The 16,628-nt window shown below is 34.1% G+C and overlaps 1 protein-coding gene across 1 annotated transcript; it reads left to right on the plus strand.

The window, feature by feature from the left end:
* Positions 1-263: 263 nt before the first annotated feature.
* Positions 264-1,043, plus strand: LOC126627227 (protein LURP-one-related 3-like). The gene has a single exon (XM_050296679.1). It carries the CDS (start codon positions 315-317, stop codon positions 924-926), a length of 612 nt encoding a protein of 203 aa, XP_050152636.1. The 5' UTR covers positions 264-314; the 3' UTR covers positions 927-1,043.
* Positions 1,044-16,628: the final 15,585 nt, after the last annotated feature.

The following is a 16,628-nucleotide window of genomic DNA, read 5'->3' on the forward strand; positions in this document are numbered from 1 at the left end:
TACAACTAATCTCTATTTCTATAAATAATAAAAAAATACAGATCCCTTCTGTTAAAGGTTATATATATATGTCTATAATATACCGTGTATTATACAATTTTTATAATTTTTTCACAAATGCATATATGAAAAACGTGGAGTTTTGGAAGACTAATTAAACTAATATTCAGAACATTTTATATTGGTCCTAGTCCCTCTCTTTGAGAGAGTATAAATTACTAACTTGACTGTGTAGTAGTCTCATCGAACACAAGCATCTCTAATCTCTTCCTCAAATATCAAACAAAAAACGTCTCCCTTCTCACAGCTCCCAAATGACGAAGGTTCATTCTCTAAATATTACACCGACTACTACATGTTCTAGTAACGAGTATATGACTTCAAAGAGGGAAACATTCACTATATGGATGAAATCGCTCGTGATGCAAGGAAACGGGTGCACTGCCTTTGATGAAAATGGCGAAGTCGTTTATCGTATAGATAACTACGACGACAAACACAGCAACGAAGTTTACCTCATGGATCTCCGCGGCAAACTTCTTTTTTCTCTATGTGAGAAGAAAATGAGCGTTTTTCCAAGTTGGAATGGCTATCAAAGCAATGATATTGATGCCAAGAAGCCAATTTTTCAAGTGAGAAAAAGTTGTAAAATAAATCTTGGAAATAAAGATTGTTCTTATAAAGTAACCATGGGATCTGACAGCAATTGCTACAGGTTAGAGGGTTTGAATGGTAAATCATCATCATCAGCTTTTAGAATAAGAGACAACAATGGACGAGTTGTGGCAGAGGCAAAGAGAAAGCAGTCAAGTTCAGGAGTAGTTTTTGGAGATGATGTGCTTACTTTGGTGGTGGAGCCTCGTGTTGATCACTCCTTCATCATGGCTCTGGTCACTGTTTATGGCTTAATTAGACATCAAATATGATTTGTATAGCTGTCTCAGATACATATAGTTGTAGAAAACAGTAGAGTAGCATAGCGAAATAAATTTAGTTTGTGCTTTTGAATAACCAATTATTGGGTTTTTGTGAGAATTCAACATACATACATACATATATATATATATATATATATATATATATATATTTGTGAGAATTCAACGTACATATATATATGGATTCAGCTAGCTTTTCTCGTAATTAACTTTCATAGTGATTAATTACTCATTCTTGATGGTCAATTTGTTAATTATCTGCCCAAAAAGATAGAGTCCCACATACAAAAAAAGATCACAAATTAAACCGAGCAACATTGCGAAAGCATAATGATAGTACGGTCGGGATATCCACTTAATGCTCTTAATTGTGGCTTCGATCAGATTAAATAAATCTTAACTTTCGAGAAAAGAAAAGAATAAAACCTTAATCTTAACTTCGTTCATCGCGTCTGAGTGGTTGATACATTTCTATAATACCCTTTCTACACATCCATCTATTAACACATGCAGCCAACAATGAATTTTACTTAAAACCTGGCTTGTGATGTTAATTATTTGGTTTAAAAAAAAAGTAATGGAATTACTATTGAGTGTAATTAATGCAAGTGCGTGGGGAAGGGTGAGAAAATAAATTAGGATTATTCCGTAATGAAAGTAACAAAATAATGGCGCAACAACCACGGAATTATTTTCGACAGTGGGTTGAAGTCAACATAAGGAGGATGATGATAACTACAAAAGAAACAAATTATCAAAAGTTGATTACACCATTAACTTTGACAGCTAGCCACACATTGCATCAATGAAAGCTCCCCATTATCTTCCGGCCGCGTGTCTTATTAAATTTTGAGAAATGAAACGTTAAACTAAGGTAGTAGAGAGTGCTGGTAAAGTGTGAGGTGAAAAAAAATTTATGAAAAGTTTCATTTTTAGAGAGTTTCTATATTATTGTTTTTTAGGATAATTTTAGAGACTAAATTTTTAGACCAAATTTTGTAAACCATATGATATTGTGGTTGATGATTGGATTATTAACTATGTATTTATTAACTTGTTTATTTCTTATTGTTGACAAATTAGGTCTAAAAATTTAATCTACCTAACATTACTCTTTTCTTTATTCTTTGTTTGCTTTGAAGAACCTTCGTTCATGTACATGAACATGTCTTAAGGTTTTCTCGAACTCAATGGTGAGAAATCCAAAAATTTAGTCCCTTATTTTTTATTGTTCATCTATACCTATAATGTTAATGATTTTTTTTCTCCAACGGTAAGGAACCTATTCATCTATACGTATGAGGTTAAGATCATTTTGATGAAAAATAAATAAATTCAATTATGAAAATTCAAGTTTTTGTAGTGAAATGATAACATTGAAATATTTTTTTATGGATTACTAAACAAATGGATGGGTATATATAGAGTTTTGGAAGAGTTTGCCATTGGATCTAATTTGAAATAATTAATAATATTATTTTGACCGTTGTATCTAAATTTGAGCTGCTGGATCCTTTTTATTATTGTAAATTAAACTGAATTTTAATCATTGAATTTAAAAAGGAATGTAGAGATGAGCGCGCCACACTAAATCATAACCAGTAGTGCCGACAACCATTGGATGACGACGGCTCGCTAATCTCAGTGGTAGAAATTTGGATTGCAGTGAGCATGCCCGCATCTCCCCTCGGTCATGTTGCTTCTCACACGCGGGACCGCCACTCTCCCACTTAACGTGTTGTTGCAGGCCCTCGTCCCACTTCATTTCTTATCCATCTAGGGTGGAAGCAAGACCCAAACACCCACAGCCAAATCAAATTTATCTTTTTCCCAACCAAAAATACATCATTTGTAGATGATTTGGACTCAAAATATGAAAATTTTTCCCACCCTCTTTTGGAGACAACCTAAGCGATTAAAGGTCAAATCTTTAAATAAGGTAAATACAAACGATAATTGCTATTAGGCCTGACAATTCCTGACATGACCCGATAACTCGACATGACACGACACAAAATTGACAGGTGTTCGGGTCGACACGATAACGAATTAGGTCGTTATCAGGTAACCCGATAAGCACCTGTTAAGATAACGGGTTGGTTCGGGTATAAACATGTATAACAGGATACACTATAAGCAAAGTATTAATTTAATAATTTTATAACCCTAAAAAAACTATAAAAATTATATATATTAATTTAACAATTTTATACCCTAAAAACTATAATAATTATATATATATATATATATTAAATTAAATATTAAAAATTGGTGACCATTGGATCGGCTTAAATATACATACCATTCAATTTCTTAAGTATTGACACACCCCGACCGAGGTCAAGGCATGGTGGCCGTCACGTGAGAGTGACGTAGCCATGTGCACAGTGCGGAAGCAAAGATAGCAACAATACGAATAATTAAAACCAGATTACTTGAGTGCACTACTAAACAGAAAGTGATAGGAGTTAGTTACAACAGTGAACACTCCTAATTAGAGCATAAAGTCTAGGTGCAGTTCAGTAGGACAAACTAGTTATACGGTATCAGGAATGTCCTACTATTATTTGGATAAGTTAGAACTGCTGACGTCCTTAAGCCACCAACAACAACTTACTTAAAACCTCGAGGGGCGCAAAACAGAAAACGTGAGTGGGCAAAAACAAATGTTTTACAAAGTCATTTCATTTATCAATATACTAACCCCTCGCTGTAAAACATGTATAATTTTCCCAAAATCAAGATATAAGCATATACATATATATATCTGAAATCATATCAATTCAATTCATGCTTCACATAATCATATTGATATGTATGCCATGCCAAAATATAACAAAGTAAACAATCTAGGTAAGAATGATTTCATAGAGATATGATATGTTAGCCAGAACCCCTAAGGTAGTTTGTACGGCTGAATTCATAGCTCAAAAGTCAATCTGGCCGGAGTCACTACAATGACCTATACGGCAATATATTGCACATAAGTCGGAACCACTAAAGAGGGTCTGTACGACAAGATTGGGTGAAATATAATTATACTCAATTCTATTCTCTCATAATAGCCGGGCGATGAATCGCTAGTCACCTACGAGTCGGAACCATGAATAAGGTCTATACGACAAGACTGTGCACTTAAGTTGGATCCAATATGAGCATATAATGCGGGAGGTCACGTACATAAACAGACTTGTACGTCATATCTCTGGCTAATTCACAATCACCCTAGGTGCAGCTTTATGAGCTCAACATTACTTAATCACATATCACATATCACATCATCGATGATTCACACAACCAAACATAACTTACCTAAACTCACCTGTGCCTCCACAACACCACATTTATATACATATGCAACCATGCAATGCATATTCAAAATATAGAAGCATTTGGCATATTATTTCAAAGCATACTTTCCTTAAAAATGCATTTCTGGGAAATATATCAAGTATATAAATATATACTGAAAACAAAAGCCCACTCACTGACATATCGAAGGGTTGTAGCCCCCGAGTCGCTCATGGATACGCTTGTCCTTAGGATAGGCCTCACCTATATGTAAATTAACTATAAAAGCGTTATTTTAAAGCACATATACAAAACTAGCTAATAACTTCTCATACATTACTCAATTTGAGTATATGAATATACCACAGTGATCTACACAACTCCACGAACCTACCTAAATTTTCAAAATAATTTTATGACCTCGCACGCCCCGCCACGTTTCGACCAAGGCACGGTAAACCGCGCGGCCACGCGTAGGGGATCCTGACGGATCCTTCAACGATGTCAGGAATATTCCTCGGAATATCTGTTAAATCCTAACGGTAACCGTCAATCATAACTGACGGAGTGAGAATATTCCATTATACTTGATGGAATATTCCTTCACATCCTACCTCCAGCTCTGGCGACTGTCGCCGGCGCCAGAAACTGGGCAAAACTTCAAACTCACTATTCTCCTTCATTTCTTCACAATTTTTCATGCAATTGGTACCAAAATGAAGCTAATAACATGTAGAATCAAGTTATACTACTTTTAAGCCTTGAATTCTACTAGAATCTACCTGAGGAAGCTTGATAATCCGGTCGACTTTGAAAAGCTTCGATCTCGGTCCTCCGACATCCAAACTCTTCCAACGAACTACCCCAAGGCTCGTGAGGACCTCCTTAAGCCTTCTATGTGCTTAGAATTCCCTGAAATGCAAGGTTTTACGTGTGCATGAACAGTGCACAAAATCGGGGTTAGTGTTTCTCGGGTTTCCGACGCATTCCCATCCAAGCAAGGGTATCAATAGACTCATGAGGTTACAATGAACAAGGACATTACCTTTAAAGCTTCGATTCGTGCTCAAGGGTGAGCTTTGTGTCTTGTCCGTATGTAACGGAAAGAGAGAGAGTGTCTGAGAGAGATGAGAGGATATGGGAGAGGAGAGAGAGTGAGTATTGTGTGTGTGAGTTCCACGTGGTCACTAACCAACCAAGGAAAAAATATCAAGTCTCCAAAACAAGTCACACACACACTACAGCTTTAACGTTCAAAGGTTAGAACCGTCATTTCGTACTGTCGGAAATCAATTATTCGGGACGGGCTATGACAAGTATTATACGTACAAAATAAATAAATTTAAAACTACTTAATAAATATATATATACCATTGAACTTGATGAGATACGAATTCTATGAAACTAATTTCAACGATCCAACCGTCAAACTTGTTTGTATATGCTTCGAGATCGCATCAGCAAAAAATCGTAAAAACCAAAAATTCAAAAGATCAAGTAATGGGACAAAACTTTTCGACGGTTACCAAGGAAAAATCACGATTTAACAGTTATTTTAACTCCAATTTTGATGATTTTTTTACAGCTACACTCCTTGACCCTATATGAATATAATGAATGAACTCAATCTTCAATTTAAAATATTTACACTAGTGGATACCACAAATCTTATGTTATACTTAATGGAAGTATGAATGAACTCTTAAGTGTTGGTGAATCTATTGTTTTGATGGGATACGCATTCTATGAAACTAGTTTCAACAATCCAACCGTCAAACATGTTTGTATATACTTCGAGATCGCATACGCCAAAAATTGCAAAAAGGAAACATTCAGAGATCAAGTAACAGGACAAAACTTTTCGACGGTTATAAACGAAAAATTATGATTTAACGGTTATTATAACTCCGATTTTCATGATTTTTTAAAGCTACACTATCACAGCCCGTGCTGAATTTTTTTTATCGGCGGTGTGAATTGTCTAAAATGCCTTTAGACGTTGAGATGTGTTTGTGTGATATGTTTTTGGTTGTGGTCCAATTCCTAATTTTCCTAGACTTTTGGAACAAGTTAGGATTTAGTTTTTTTTTATTTTCTTTTGTTTTGGTTGACTACAACTGGACCACACACACACATACACACATTCCCAACCCATTAACCCTTCTCTCTCTCATTCTCTCAGATTTTTCTCCATTTTCCGTACAATACATACGGACAAACCTCAAACCAAGCCATTTCTTCATGGATCGAGGTTTTTGAAGTCACCTTCATGTTCCTTGTGAGCTCAGGAACATATCTATACTGTTTTTAGAACGTGAAGACCTCATTTTCCCGAGAACCCAGTTTCGGGTTACTGTTCATGCACTCGTGATTTTGAAGTTTTTAGAAGATTTTAAGCTGCTAGTGAGCTTTAGGATGTCTTTGTGAAGCTCGATGAAGAAAAGCAAAGTGTTTTAGACGTCGGGAAGTCGAGTTTGCAAGTTTCAAGTTTGGGTGGATTATGAGGTTCCTCCGGCAAAATCCCATGGATTTCAAGGCGTGAAATTGGTAAGGTTGTGTTCTAATCCCGCTAAGCTTCATTTTGAGACAAATTTCATGAGTTTTGGTTGAGAATCGAAGGAGATATGAAGATTTTAAATTTTTCCAGAAATCGACGAGTGTAGGGTTGACCGGCGCTGGACTCCGACGAACCAAAGAAGAAGGAGAAGAATATTCCGTCAAAGTTAACGGAATATTCTGACGTCGTTAGGTATAATTAACGACATATTCTAGTTTTTAACGGAATATTTCCTAACGTCGTTAGGGAATCTGTTCGGTGTGCCAGGCACGTGCCTGCACGTGAGCCAAGCGTCTAGTCGTGCCTTGGCCGGCGCGTGGGTTCATGAAAATTTTTTCTAAAAATTTGGTGGTGTTCCTGAGGTTGAGTAGATCATGGCGGTATATTCAAGTACCCCATTTGAGCATTGTATGAGAAGTTATTTCTTAGGTTTGTGTATGTGCTTTAAATAACGTTTATTCAATTATTTCACATATAGGTGAAATCTATCTTGAGGACGAGCGCCATCAATCGAGGCTCAGAGGCTACGACCCTTTGACATATCAGTGAGTGGGCTTTTGGTTTTTCGTATATACCTATATACTTTAGATTTTCCCAGAAAATGAATTTGAATGATTATACGTTTTGAAATGCCATGCAAAGTATCTGTCTATTTTATTATGCATTAGTAGTTGCATATACTTATGATTGGTGTTGCGAACGCATAGGTAAGTTTATAACTTAAAATCATGAAATTGCTTCAGTTGCGAGATATGATGTGAGAGCTCATAAGTATGATTGAAAGCTCATAAACCTGCACCCCGGTGTTAGTGCTCCCGCCTAGAGTTAGGGCACAGTCCTTCATGTGATGTTCACCTCTCGCACTATATGCTCACCTTGGATCCAAGTTAGGTGCACATGCTTGTCGTACAGACCACTTTAGGTGGTTCCGACTCATAGGTGACCCACGATTATTTACACAGCCTTCACGTGATCGTAGCACTAGAGCATATTTATTTTACACCTAGTCCTATCGTACAAACCACTTTAGGTGGTTCTGACTCATGTACAGGATTTGATTGATTTGGATATGATTGAGATTGGTTATGAGTTATATACTCAGCCGTGCATATTGAGTTAGAGGGATTTGGATGATGCTATATTTGACATTGATATATGTTGCCTGGATTACTTATAGCATTGCATTGAGGTACTTTGGCATGGTATACTTCTATGGATTTTCATCTTGAGTATGATTTCTGATACAGATTATTATTATTATTTTATTGGAAACTATACAGATTTTACGGCGAGGGATTAGAACTTTTAAGAAATGAAATGATTTTGAAAAGCTTTGTTTTTGCCCACTCACACTTTCTGTTTTGCGCCCCTCCAGGTTTTAGGTAAAAGTGCTTTGGTGCATCACTAGGAAGTCGACGAAAGTTCTGACAAAACATCATAAATGTAGGACCACCCTTGGATGTTGTATAATTAGTACTTGTCTTGTTTAATTGCATCTAGGATATTTATGCTCTAGTTGTGTATTTCACATATAATCTCGCACTAGCACTTTATCTTAGCTAGTACCTTCTAGTAGTTCGGTTTTTTATTCATTTGTATTTCTCTTATATCTTTATTGCTTCCGCATTGTGCACATGGCTACGTCACCCTCACGTGACGACCAGCATGCCTCGATCTAGGTCGGGGTGTGTCATACACTCCTTGATCCTATATGAATACAATGAATGAATTCAATCTTCAATTTAAAATATTTACACTAGTGGATACCACAAAATCTTATGTTATACTTAATGAAAGTATAATTAAACTCTAAGTGTTAGTGAATCTATCATTTTGATGGGATACGCATTCTATGAAACTAATTTGAACGATCCAACCGTCAAACTTGTTTGTATATGCTTTAAGATCGCATACACCAAAAATCGCAACAAAAAAAAAACATTCAAAGATCAAGTAACAGGACAAAACTTTTTGATAGTTATCAACGAACAATCATGATTTAATGGTTATTTTAACTCTGATTTTGACGATTTTGTACAGCTACACTCTTTGACCCTATATGAATACAATGAATAAATTTGATCTTCAATTTAACATATTTACACTAGTGGATACCACAAAATTTTATGTTATACTTAATGAAAGTATGAATAAACTCTTAAGTGTTAGTGAATTTATCATTTTGATGGAATATGCATTCTACTAAACTAATTTGAATGATCAAACCATCAAACTTGTTTGTATAAGCTTTAAGATTGCATACGCCGAAAATCGCAAAAAGACAAACATTCAGAGATCAAGTAACGGGACAAAACTTTTCGACGGTTATCAACCAAAAATCACGATTTAACGGTTATTTTAACTTCGATTTTGATAATTTTTTACAGCTACACTCCTTGATCCTATATGAATACAATGAATGAACTTGATCTTCAATTTAAAATAATTACACTAGTGGATACCACAAAATCTTATGTTATACTTAATGAAAGTATGAATAAACTCTGAAGTGTTAGTGAATCTATCGTTTTCATGGGATACACATTCTATGAAACTAGTTTGAACGATCCAACCGTCAACTTGTTTGTATATGCTTCGAGATCGCATACGCTAAAAATCACAAAAAAACAAACATTCAAAGATTAAGTAACAGGACAAAACTTTTCAACGGTTATAAACGAAAAATCACGATTCAACGGTTATATAACTTCAATTTTGATGATTTTTTTACAGCTACACTCCTTGACCCTATATGAATATAATGAATGAACTCAATCTTCAATTTAAAATATTTACACTAGTGGATGCCACAAATCTTATATTATAATTAATGGAAGTATGAATAAACTCTTAAGTGTTGGTGAATCTATTGTTTTAATGGGATACGCATTCTACAAAACTAGTTTCAACGATCCAACCGTCAAATATGTTTGTATGTACTTCGAGATCGCATACGCCAAAAATTGCAAAAACAAACATTTAGAGATCAAAGTAACCGGACAAAAGTTTTCAACGGTTATCAAAGAAAAATCACGATTTAACAGTTATTTTAACTCTGATTTTAATGATTTTTTTTACAGCTACACTCCTTGACCCTATATGAATACAATGAATGAATTCAATCTTCAATTTAAAATATTTATACTAGTAGCTACCACAAAATCTTATGTTATACTTAATCAAAGTATAAATAAACTCTAAGTGCTAGTGAATCTATCATTTTAATCAGATACGCATTCTAGGAAACTAATTTCAATGATCCAACTGTCAAACTTGTTTGTATATGCTTCAAGATCACATACGCCAAAAATCGCAAAAAACAAACATTCAGATATCAAGTAATGAGACAAGACTTTTCAACGGTTATCAACGAAAAATCACTATTTAACGGTTATTTTAACTCCGATTTTGATGATTTTTTACAGCTACACTCCTTGACCTTATATGAATACAATGAATGAATTCGATCTTCAATTTAAAATATTTACACTAGTGGATACCACAAAATGTTATATCATGATGATTGATGAAAATTGAGGATTTTGTAAAAGGAGTAACATGCAAGATTTGAGTTCTATTGGCAAGGTTTAAACTTTTGAAAAAGGCTTAAGAACCTTGAAAACAAAAGCTCTTTCATTTTGCATATCCTTGCACATTTAATATTTTGTAATATACTAGTAGTGTATGAATGTTTGTTTATTAAGCTCTTATTTTCAACTGTAGATGTAGTACTTAATTGACAAATGTGTTTTAATATTTTGAAGTAATATTTATGTGGCAATATGTGGTATGTGCAAATTTAAGAATTTTTTTTTTTTTCTTAACAGGTCATAATTGGTCAGGTCACTTTACCCATTGGGTAAAGTGACCCGACCTGTTAAGGACACGTTAAGATAACAGGTGTGACACAACACGACTCATTAAGATAATAGGTGTTACACGAAAACTACACGAACACGACAAACATGACCCGTTCGCCAAGCCTAATTGCTATTGGCATTCTATCATTCATTCTTATTGTTGCAGAACAATTCAGAAACAAAAAATAACAGAAATACAGAACTTGAAATACTTATACTTTATTACTGAAATATACTTGTAATACAAAATGAAATAACAAAATAAAAACAGAAAACAAAATAATACTAATTTGATTGAATGAAAGGTAGAGGCTAGCACAATAGCTATGTCCTTCGAACAATATTTCCATCCAGCTCTTGTGCTTGTGGTTCTACAACATCTGCTCGACCATGATACAACTACCTAATTCTACAACCTGCACTAGATTATAGAATTCTAGCGAATTGTTTTGTGTATTTACTCACTGAAAATTTTGTACGGAAGGAAAAGAGGAAGAAAAGACGATCCCACTTGGAAACTGTGATTGCAAATATATAGGTTGTTTCACACATTTTCAGATACTTGTTCAGCGTATTTGAAAATACACAACTCTTTCTAAGAGCTGTCTCTTAATCAAAACGTTTTTTAATTAATAAATTAATTAAAAACTTAATCTGAATTTAAAATTAATGAATCTGATTAATTTTAAATTCCAAGGCCGAAGGCCCTTGTCTTGATTAATTAATATTAATTGTATTAGGCTATATTATATAAACCTAATCCACACAACCATTAAGCTCAAAGCTTCAATTATTTTCCAAATGGTCCAAATCCTAACTACTAGTATAAACGACTAGACCTATATAAAGGCTATCGAGAATTCAATGTTTCCTGATGTGGGACAATAAGAGTCTTAAAACACCTACAATTATTATATTTTTTTTTTCTCTAACTAGGAATGAGTTGATGATGACCAATTTTTTTTGGATCACGACTGTTTTAGAATACTAATATTTTGTAAGGAATTAAGTTAGTTGTCTTTCACAGTAATTCAGCCTATTTATTGTTAAATATATTAGTACTGACACATCACTACTATTGACAGTTTTCCATATCACTAATGACAGTTAAGGAAGTTAAGGAGTGCCACATCATTTGTCAGAATTAGTTAGTTGTTAGAAGTTTGTTACATTGCTAGCTTGCACGCTAAGCTACTCTATATAGCTTGTCTTGATTCAGTCATTGTACTACCTTGACAATTCTAAGTAATATCAAGAGCTCAAATTCTCTCGACTCTTTCATTCTTTTCTTCTTCATACTGTTCATACTTTTCTGCAATTCCTCCATTGCTGCAAACAGTGATGTATGTTATCATGGTATCTTCGCCTACGGTTTCAATTCTTGGAGCAATTCTTTCCGTTGTGCTACAATTGTTGCGAAGAAAGTTTTAGTCTTGAAGTTTTTCTGGGTTCTTGCTATTGAAGTAGAAGGATTTTAGAATTTGATGGTTGGAAGTGGTAATTCGAAGTTCTTGTGATTGAAGTTTTTTTTGGTTCTTGTGGTCAAACTCGATAGAAAATCAGGTGTTTTCTTCTGCACTTATGGTATTTGATTGTTTGTGGTAGAGATATAATTGTCTGAAACGCCGATAACCCTTCTTTGTTTGAGTGATTAATGAAGCATGAAAGCCAAAAGCCATTAGTTATTTTGAGTAAAGATTTATGTTGAGTTCACACACGAAAAGGCCTAAGCCAGTAGTGTGTTAATTGAGTTTTAATAATCTATGAAGTTGGATTGACTGTTGAAAGGATTTTTATCACCTGCCAAAGTAGGGACAAAGACACTTAAAAATACTTGTAAGAGTACAAAATTATCGTAGTATAGCAGCTCAAGTAAGGTTGTTTTTCATAGGGATTGAATGAATAATTTGTATTTAAACGAATTCTTAATTAATTACTTGAAACAAGATTATGGAAAAGGTTGATTTTGTGAGCTAAAATAATAAAAACGAATTTAAATTAAAAACAATTAAATAAATCAACTAGAAACCAATTTAAAGAAAATCAATTTGTAAAAGCCTTAGGGTTCTGCCGTCACCTTAACAATTTTACGTAGTTCTTTCAATTACTTATGAATTACCCATGCATATTTTGAAGGTTAAGTTTTCCTAATATATATTCTACTTGAAACCTCCAACATAGAACTTATATCTAACATGCAACCCGTCAGGATGTTCGGATCAAATATGAACATGAAAGACTCATTAAGTTTTATGAAAACCCTTTCAAAAACCATGCAACCCTTAAGACATGGTGTTTATCCTAAGTGAAATTACAATTATTAACCACAAGAAGCCATCGTCAATTTTAGGGAACCTTCCAACCAAAATTGCATCAAATTACTTTTCTAAATATCCTAATGGTTGCGAATCACTAAGACACTTAGATAGTTTAAAACGGTGATCAATAATTCAAAACATGAATGCATAATATCATAAGTAAATTGAAAAGAAATTACATATTGTTGCTAAGGGTCGTGGCCTCTCCTTAGCAAAAGAAACTAGCTACGAACAATCATAACACAAAATACTATTAAGAACATGGAAATAAAACACCTTGAAAGAAGAGTACAAATCCTCCAAAGTAGTGTGTCTCCTCCCTCGTTCTCCCTAAACCCTAATGGCTAAATATCTTTATTTATACTACCACAAAATAAAACCCTTAAAGGTCTTAGAATAAAACTAGGAAACATAATAAAATAAGATAACTAGGACATAAAAGGTTTCCTATTTGAACTAAAATTCGGATTTCTCAGAAAATTAGACTTTTGATTGACCAAATCAACTCTGATTTTGTCCCAAAATGTCTCTTTTGAAAGTTGGAGACGTCCACTACAAATCCTTAGAAGGAATCTTCTTCAAAATATGACATCTTGACCTCCAAAATACCCAAAATGTCCATAAACGTCAATCTAGGAAAGCTGCGCTGGGTCTTTATTTCATTGCCATAATTAAACCGCTTTATAGAAAATTATGAAACTTTGAACGAAGAAGTTGAGAGACACATGAACGTACTCCAATTTGAATCACTCCAAAATTCGTCCATTAGATCACTTTTTGCTCCCGAGGAAGTCGGATGTCCTACATTGGAAATATAATTCAAAGTATCAAAATTTCACCAAAATAATTAATAAATTAATACTAAGATTAGGGTAAAATATATAGTAAAATATTGACTCATCAACTGTGAAGCTCTTCTAGTGTGATTTTTTGGCTTGTTAAAGAATTCAAGATTTACTGTGAAGATTGTGCTCATGATTGCTATTAGGAAGATATGGCATTCAGTAGTGTTAAAGTTGAAAGTCTTTTGGGGATGATTACTGTAAAGCTTCAAGAAGATATCTTTGTCAAATGGAATTATCAGTTCCAATCAGTTCTTAAGGGATATGATTTCTTTGATTTTTTTTAATGGAGATTCTCAATGTCTTCCAAAGTTTGTGATAAATACTGATACTGAAGTGACAAAAGAAGTTACTACTGCATATAAAGAATGGGTGAAAACATATGTTTCTTTACTTAGTTTACTCATAGCTACACTTTCAGATGATACTCAGGACTATGTCATTGGTTGTAAAACACCTCAGGAAGCTTGGAAGTGTTTGCAAGAAAGGTATGTATTTGTGTTAGTTGTTAGAGTCAATTAACTCAAAACTGAGTTTCATACTACACACAAGGGAACTTATTCTATAGACAACAATTTGTTAAGGTCGAAGGGATTAAGGATTAATTGATTGTTGCAAGGGAGAAAATTACAGATAATGATTTTGTTATTGCTGCCTTATCTAGATTGCCTTCATAATTTGAGATGATTAAAACTGTAATTCTTGCTAGAGAAACACCAATATCAATGAAGGATTTCAAGGCTCAGCTTCTAAGTGCTGAGGGTAATATTGAATCAAGGGTCACTAGTTTGTCTAATTCTATGACAACCATGTATGTTTAGGATAATTCATTAAGTTCACAAAGATCTCAAGAAGGTTATGAGCAAGGAAAGATTTCCAATTCACAAAAGGGAGCTTGAGGAGGAAATGGTTTTAATGGAGGTTTAGACTATGAAGGACATAACAACAACATAAGTATTTTAACAACAACAAAAGGTTTTATGGTTCAAGGTCATATTCTAATTTTTGGAAAAGATCCAATTCCTTCTTTGAAAATGGAAAAAGTATTCTAAATGGGGGTTCTCAAAATTCATTTTTTGGAAATGAAGGCAAACAAGGAAATACATGGAATGGCAATACCAATCACAAGGCCGCAATGTCTCCTAAGTGTCAGATTTATTCAAGAAGTGGTCACACAACACCAAAGTGTTTCTATAGAGCGGGCAACACTCAAAATTCTGGTAGCTTCTTGGTCTGTCAAATTTGTGGAAAAAGAGGTCACATAGCTTGGGAATGCTTTCATAGAAACAACTTTTTATATCAAGAAATTGCACCTCCTACATCTCTGGCTGGTATGGCTACTCAAGGATCAAATAATGCAAATGGAGATTCAAATGTGCATGGTTTTTCAAATACAGATACTTGGGTGATTGACACAGGTGCCACTTACCTTATGACATCAAATCTCGATGTTCTAAGTCAAATTGCTCCTTATAATGGTGATGCCAAAATCACTGTTGGTAATGGACAAACTTTGCATTTAAAAATATGGTTCATCCCTTAGCAAAACTCAAGAGAGTTCATTAATTCTTCATAATGTTTTACATGTGCCAAGAATCACTATGAATATACTATTTGTCAAGAAATTATGCAAAGACAATGATTGTTGGTTTGTTTGTGATGATCTGATATTTTTCATACAGGACAAGGCAACTCGAATGATTTTGTACCAAGGAAATAGTGGTGATGGGGAGCTATTCATGATACCAATTATTGTGTTTTTGAAGTTTGGTGCTACAAAGCTAGGCAAGTGTGCTGCATTTTTTGGAAAGAAAATTAAAACTACAGTTTGGCATAAAAGGTTGAGTCATCCATCTAAAGAAGTTTTTAGTATAATGTTGAATAATAATGAGTTGTCAAGTAGTCGAGATCCCTATCCATCTTTGTGTACTACTTGTATTCAAGGCAAGATGAGTAGGTTGTCTTTTCATGTAAAACAAGATAGGTCCAATGTTGTTTTTGAGAAAATACACTCAGATGTGTGGAGTCCTTCACCAGTGAAATCTATAGAAGGTTATAGATACTACATCAGCTTTGTTGATGATTGTTCTAGGTGTGTGTGGATTTTTCCATTGGTGAATAAATCAGATGCTTTCTTAATTTTTACTAAGTTCCATGCATTTGTTATGAATCAGGTCAATGTGTCAATTAAATACTTACAGTCTGATGGTGGAGGAGAGTATATGAGTAACATGTTCAGACATTTTTTGGATGCAAGGGGAATTATACATCATATCTCATGTCCTCACACTCCTCAGCTAAATGGGATTGCCTCGAAGGAACATAGGCATGTAGTTGAAATATCTATCAGTCTCATATTTTTACTACCTTCTATTTTCTGGTATCATGCTTGTTCCCAGGCAATTTTTCTAATAAATAGGATGTCATGTAGAAGCTTAAACATGAAGTCTCCATATCATATTGTTTTTTAGAACATTCTTGACATTAAAAGCCTCAAGGTTTTTGGTACTGTAGTATATCCATTACTAAGACCATTTAATCACAATAAGCTAGAACCAAGATCAACTCAATGTGTCTTTCTTGGTTCTGCACTTGGTAATAAAAGAGTAACATGTTATGACATTAAAACCAGGAAATTCATTTTGTCTAGACATGTGATTCATGATGAAGATATATATCCATTCAAGCAAGTTTCAACACAGAAAAATTCTACTATAGTGCAAAGATCTTTACAATCTCTAGTTACAATTCAGTTACAGATTCCAACTATCAGATCTCCTATATCTTTACAAATGCAAAATGGTTCGCAAGAAATTAAGTCAATG

The sequence above is a fragment of the Malus sylvestris genome, chromosome 6, assembly GCF_916048215.2.
Source record: "Malus sylvestris chromosome 6, drMalSylv7.2, whole genome shotgun sequence".
Taxonomy (NCBI): Eukaryota; Viridiplantae; Streptophyta; class Magnoliopsida; order Rosales; family Rosaceae; genus Malus; species Malus sylvestris.

Bases quoted from the DNA above. Each gene is read 5' to 3' on its own strand.
- LOC126627227 (XM_050296679.1), top strand. From the start codon at position 315: ATGACGAAGGTTCATTCTCTAAATATTACACCGACTACTACATGTTCT.